We start from the raw sequence: 6,106 nt of genomic DNA on the forward strand, positions 1-6,106 counted from the left end.
GTAAGTTCTAATAACTTTTACCCAGAGGGGGGTGTTCTTTGGTTGCTTTCTTGCGGCTTTTTTCAATCCAATGTCTAAATCAAGACCCAATGAGTGAAACGTAGTATTTCCATTGTGCACTTCTTTCAAGATTGGCTTTAGGCGTCAGGGATTGGATGACAGTAACAACAACAAGCTTTGTCAACAAGATAATAAAAACAAAGTCTCAGGACCGGAGACAATCTGGCGCTGCAGCTGTTGGCTGAGGAGACGGGCTGTACCTGGATGACATTACTGTATTTGACAACTTCTCCAAGGAGCTTCTTGTTCTCCGACTCGTTCTGCTTCTGCTCCAGTTCTGCTGCATGCTGGGTAATAAAAAAAAACAATAGACTTATTAAAACTATGATATGCAAATAAAAAAATAAAAACAAGTAAATGCAACAACAACAAAAAAAAGAGGCCTACCTGTAACTTTTTAAACAGGTCTCCCTGCGTGTTGTTATTTCCCTGTTTTCCTTGTTTTGCCTTCCAGAACTGTTTCTGGGCCGAGTATCTGTTCATGGGACACACCTTGAAGAGGCAGTCTGGAGAGGAGAAGAGGCATTCAGGAGTCACTCTTTGTGCGGCAGGTTAAGAGCCACTTGAGGGTTCTTAATGTGGTGAAACTAATGGTTATTTCCACAAGAGGCCTTTGGAGCCACTTAACAACCTCAATGTTGTGTTACAAAACATTCAGCGCAAATGATGTGGTCAGCCTTCACAGTGAAACATGTTTGTGTTTTCTCTGTTTTTTTCTGTGTGTGTTTTACCTTGAACTGAATGTGACTAGCATATTTCTACACACCTCTGAACTTTTTAGGAGGGTTTGCCAGGTCTCCTGCATCGGGCTGGACCACACACCGGTCATCCACGAGCCTGCAGAGAAGAGAGAGATTCACATCATGAACAGAGCACTTTGTGGCTCACTTCACCTTCAGTGGTTTTCTTGGTGAGCTAAATCACTCACCCTAAAAAACAAGCATTTGCATGGCACAACTGTTTGTGTGGTGTAGCTGTGGTATTGTTCTCAAATGCAAATAAACAATGCAGTGTCACATAGTAAAATGTGTCATTTAAATACACAGTTCAAAACAGTGCCTGCTTCCCCTGTTGATCAATCTGTGGCTTCAAAGATGAGCTGGCAACATAGAGCTGGATAGAGCTAATCCAATTTAACGCTGATTCCACATATCAGAGGCTTTTACATGATGCAGAATGATAATGGATCAATAAAAACACGTTCTTTATATATCAGGGACAGTCTTGGTCTATCAGCCATGGCCGTTTTTGTATTTATCATGATACATATATGCATCATGGGCTTATTTAGAAGTAGTGTCATCGTAAACATTGTGCAGTAGAGACACTCTGACTCCACAGAGAAGATAACAACACTCTGCAGCACATGTAGCAAAACATCCCAGCAGAGCAGACGGTTTCATATTATCATAATGTTCTTTAATTTAAAAAAAAAAAAGAATCAACCTTAAGAGTACTTTTATACATTTAAATCAGAGCAAACTTTTTAGAGGGAATAAATATTTTCATTCAAACTCAAATCCAGAGCTCGTGGAACAAAAAGTGAGGTTTTCAGAATCAGAATCAGAAATACTTTAATAATCCCAGAGGGAAATTCGGTCGTTACAGCTGCTCCTAAATATAAAATATAGCAGGAGAAATATAGTAATACAAATATTAATCAAATAGAATAGGAATGTAAGTAAGATATCAATAATAGGTACAAGAAATATTTACATGAATAAGAGTCAGATGGAATATATACACACATATTCAAGATTATTGCACTGTTTGTTTCAATATTTCACTTTGTTATCATGGACATATTATTCATTATTATTATATTGCAGTTTTAATAAATAATGAGTTATGGTGGAGGTTACAGTTTTTGAGTTATTTTTTTTTTTTAATTCTTTTATTTATTTATTTATTTTTTTCCACCACTATGTTTGTACCACTGTCATTCTCAAAAACTCTAAATCTGTTAGATTCCAATTTTAAATCACCCTTTAAAAAGAAATAGACAACAGGTTAGTTCAAATGTAGGATGAAGCTTTTAGGGGTCGTGCTTCATTTGGTCATAAAGTCTTATGTAGAGTTCCTCGAGCACACACAGGCTGCTGCTGCCAGAGGAAACATGTGGTTTCTGTGCACAGTTGATTAGAGGGCATTCAAATGGTGTCATCTCCTGAATAACTGTCTCGTTTCACACCCGAAGACTGTTTATTAGCTAGTTTTCTGCCTATTTTTCCAGAGCTGAAAAAACCCACATGTTACTAACATTTGATGGTTTTAAGGAGCTCATCATGACCGATCATTCTTCAGTAAAAGCTGCTGTTCACCAGAGTGGACAGGCCTGCATTCATGTTGTAATTCATGTTGTGAAAGAGCTTCACATGGAAGTCAACACAGTGTGAAGTGGTATTCACTCATCCCATCAGAGATCTTAGTGACTTTTATCTTATTGCATGAAGTTGGTCTTGTTATTGGGCGGTTTTCATTGACGTTACTTAAACCAGGAAGTGGTCTGTTCCTAGACTCTCTGAAAAAACATGTTAAACAAGATTTATTTCCGCCACCCTTGCTAGCGGTCAACAATAGGAAGATGGATGGCGATTGAATGACAGAGAGTTTTATTTAGGGTAATCACAGAAGTAAGAGCGGGCACATGTGCAGAACACCTACAACTTTGAATTGTTTGTGACTCTGGGCTACAGCAACGAGACAAACTGTCTGTAATAAATAAGTCAATATATAATTATATAAAGGTATAAGTGAATCAATTCTGTGTTCATCTGGTTGGTGTCGTTTTAAACATGCCAAATAATCCATTAATCTGAAATGACACCTGGCCCAAAGCTTTAATGTAAGACTTTCTTTGGTAATAAATTTAATTTAATTTATTTTGTAATCCTCCTTCAGGAAGTCGGTTTAGTTAAGTCAAGACGAGGTTTAAGCTTAATGCACCACATCTGAGAGAGGTGGGATAATCCGATGTAAGAGGACACTGAAGGCAGGAAGCAGGTTTTCATTCATGCCGGTAAAACCAGTTTGCAGAGGGCAAAGGTCACAGTGGTCCCAATGTTTCAGGTGTTTTGTAGTGTTTATGCAGTTTAACATTCAGATTTGGATTCATGCCGGGAGAAAATCTAAGACTGTAACCTGCAGAAATAATTCTACACCAGCTGTGAAAGATCGCATGCAAGTCTCCATTTCATCCCTCCATCCCGTTTGTACCAAAAAGGCCAGTTGGACAAGCACATCCATTCATCCCGTCCACTGAGGAGAAACATAATGCACAGCACAATTCCTCCAATTCATAGAACCCTGGCAGCTGGAGTGAGACTCAGCCGTTTCCTATTAAAGCCTCAGCGGCTGATCACTGTCGATCCACTGCAATGTGTGTTTATCTCTCCAACTGTGTATCAGGATTACATCTAAATGAGAACCAATAGGAAGCCAACAGGAAGTAGAATCTAGTGCTTAATGGTTAAACAGGAAGAGTCTAGAAGAGTCTCACATATGCTCATAAATAAGTAACTTTAAAGTCTGCAGAGAGCCGGGCTGCAGTTTAAACAGAGGCTGTAACACTCACAGCCGTTACCGAGTTAAACATGAACTCATGATAAATGTGGGCCGGCTAATTTTAGCCCTTTTTGCTTGTGTTGAGTGGATTAAAAAACAACAACACAGAACAACACAACACAATGCAGAAGAACAGGTTTTGATGTAGTCTTCTCTGTTAAGTGCTTTATGAGAAAAAGTCACAAAATGACTCATCTGTGAGGAAATTGCACAAGCAGGAAAGAGTTTTTTAACCAAGTTCTGTTATCGCATGTCTGAACCCGCTAGAAAAAGTAGCAAAGTAATGTCATCCAGTCACACACTTTCTCACATTGCACACACAGCATACATTGCACATCTTACTGAATGCAAGTGGTTTGTTGTTTGTATGTGTGCACACTTTGAGGAGAAGATTTTCTAATTCAGTCCAATTGTATGATGACAACAAAAAGGCATTCTTTAATATTCTAAATGTTTTCTTAGATTGGAGAATAATCATTTCAATATCTTAAATAATGTTTTTTAAATCTGTCTGAAATGAACCATGTGTGGCCCTATATCAGTCAAATGATTTTGGGCTTAATGGGTTTTTTTTTTTTTTTTTTTTAATGTACTGCAATATAAGGTGTGCACACAGGTGTATATTTAATGTTATCCAAAGCAAACACAGATATGACTTAGTGCTGCTACTTAAGTAGACATTTTGGGTATCTATACTTTACTGGAGTAATTATTTTTCAGCAGACTTTTTACTTCTTCTCCTTACATTTTTAAAATAGTCTCGTTACTCCTGTTTTCACTCCGGCTTGTTTTCACTCCGGCTTGTTTTCACTCCGGCTTGTTTTCACTCCGGCTTGTTTTCACTCCGGCTTGTCATCGTTCAAAAAAAACACACAAAAAAAAACCTATCCAGATAAATCGCGCCATCCGGAGAGAGTGAATTTGATTGTGTTTGGATGAGAAGTATAAACATATACCATTCCTACACGCTGTGGTGCGGCCTAAGCTTTTGTCCCCTCACATTACTTTAACTTTTATACTTGAAGTAGTTTTGAAACCAGAACTTTTACACTTTGAGTAAAAAGTTTGAGTTGATACTTCAACTTCTACAGAAGTCTTTTTAAACCCTAGTATCTATACTTCTACCTGAGGAATGAATGTCAATACTTTTGACACCTCTGATGGCTGATAAGAGCTTCACTGCTTTTCTTCAAAACAACAGGATAGTTTCTGGGCACAGTTGCATTTAAAGTCTTTCTGTGTGTGCTGCACCTTTGAATGTGCTGTGTGCACTCCAGCAGAAAGGGAGGTCAGGGAACATTAGTGCATGCAACACTTGTGTAAAATAAGTTAGGAGCATGTTTTATTTTGTGGATTAAAAAGAGAGGCTCGAGCTGTTGTGAGGTTTCTATTTGAAGGAAGAGCGGTAGGGAGAAGAAAAAAAAGAATGGAAGTGAGTGAGAATCTGAAGGGTGAAGAAAAGGGGAGAGGTGGGTGTGGCAGTCTCATTCCTCTGTCCACGTTCTGCAGGCTCAGAGTGTCAGAGTGCACCCGGAACCACCGAGGCGTTTCACCTTTACACTCAAGCTTTCAGTTTTAAACAACCTGTGCGTGGCTTTTTATTTGCACTTCAGTGTGCAGAATGACACAATGTGATGACGTTTCAGTCACACCAACACACAGCCTTAAATAGAAGTCAGACTGACACTAGAAAATCTAAAAAGTATCTGTAGTTCAAATGTGTAGTAATGATCACTTGAAATGTATGGAGGCCCGCTCTGACTTGATTTATTCAAATTGTAAACCAAGTACCTCACAAGTCAAGTGAAAATGAATACTGCTGTTATTTCCTCCTTCTCTTCTGATCCATCAGATTGATCAGAGGGTTCCCTGCCTTTAACGACAGCCTGGGACTGAATCTGCCAACTCCACAATAATGCTCATCAAAATCAGAATGTTGATCACATCTCTTTGGATGTTGCTACATAAATAAAGAAATAAATAAAAGTTTCCCCCATGGGTGATCAATAAAGTTGATCTTTTATCCCTTTAATCTAACAAATATTTATACATGATTTGCTTAAAAGGCTTTTACAGAATGCAGATTCTGTGAACTCACTCACAGTTATTTATTAAATATAAATATAAAGAGGACTTTTGTTAGTTTAAAATACTGCAACGTGAAATCTGGACATTCTCATTCTAACTTCAAATGAAGACAAATAGAGGGACTGTCCTCTCTTATCGCTCCTACATTACACCTTTTGTGTTTTTTATATTTGACATTTTTAAATTCTATTTTATATATTGTAATATCTTCTTATTCTGTATTATTTAAGTTGTTGCTAGTTCTGTTTTATTTCCTTGTTAACTGTTTAGCACCAATACACCAAGTCAGATTCCTTTATGTGTAAATGTATTTGGCAATAAACCCAGATTCTGATTCTGATTCTGATTCTGATTCTGATTCTGATTCTGATTCTGATTATTATGCTTTGGAACG

General features: G+C 37.8%; 1 protein-coding gene across 1 annotated transcript in view; it reads right to left on the minus strand.

Annotated features, from left to right (window-relative positions):
• The window catches only part of LOC110003801 (inositol 1,4,5-trisphosphate receptor type 2), a 32,332-nt gene that overhangs the window by 25,520 nt on the left and 706 nt on the right, over positions 1–6,106 (minus strand). Inside the window, exons 2-4 of the mRNA XM_020659363.3 lie at positions 827–897; positions 448–566; positions 261–347 (exon numbers count right to left, since the gene is read on the minus strand). Of these exons, the coding sequence (XP_020515019.2) occupies positions 261–347; positions 448–566; positions 827–897 (277 nt within the window). The remainder of the gene's footprint in view (positions 1–260; positions 348–447; positions 567–826; positions 898–6,106) is intronic.

Source organism: Labrus bergylta, chromosome 7, assembly GCF_963930695.1.
Source record: "Labrus bergylta chromosome 7, fLabBer1.1, whole genome shotgun sequence".
NCBI classification, from domain to species: Eukaryota; Metazoa; Chordata; class Actinopteri; order Labriformes; family Labridae; genus Labrus; species Labrus bergylta.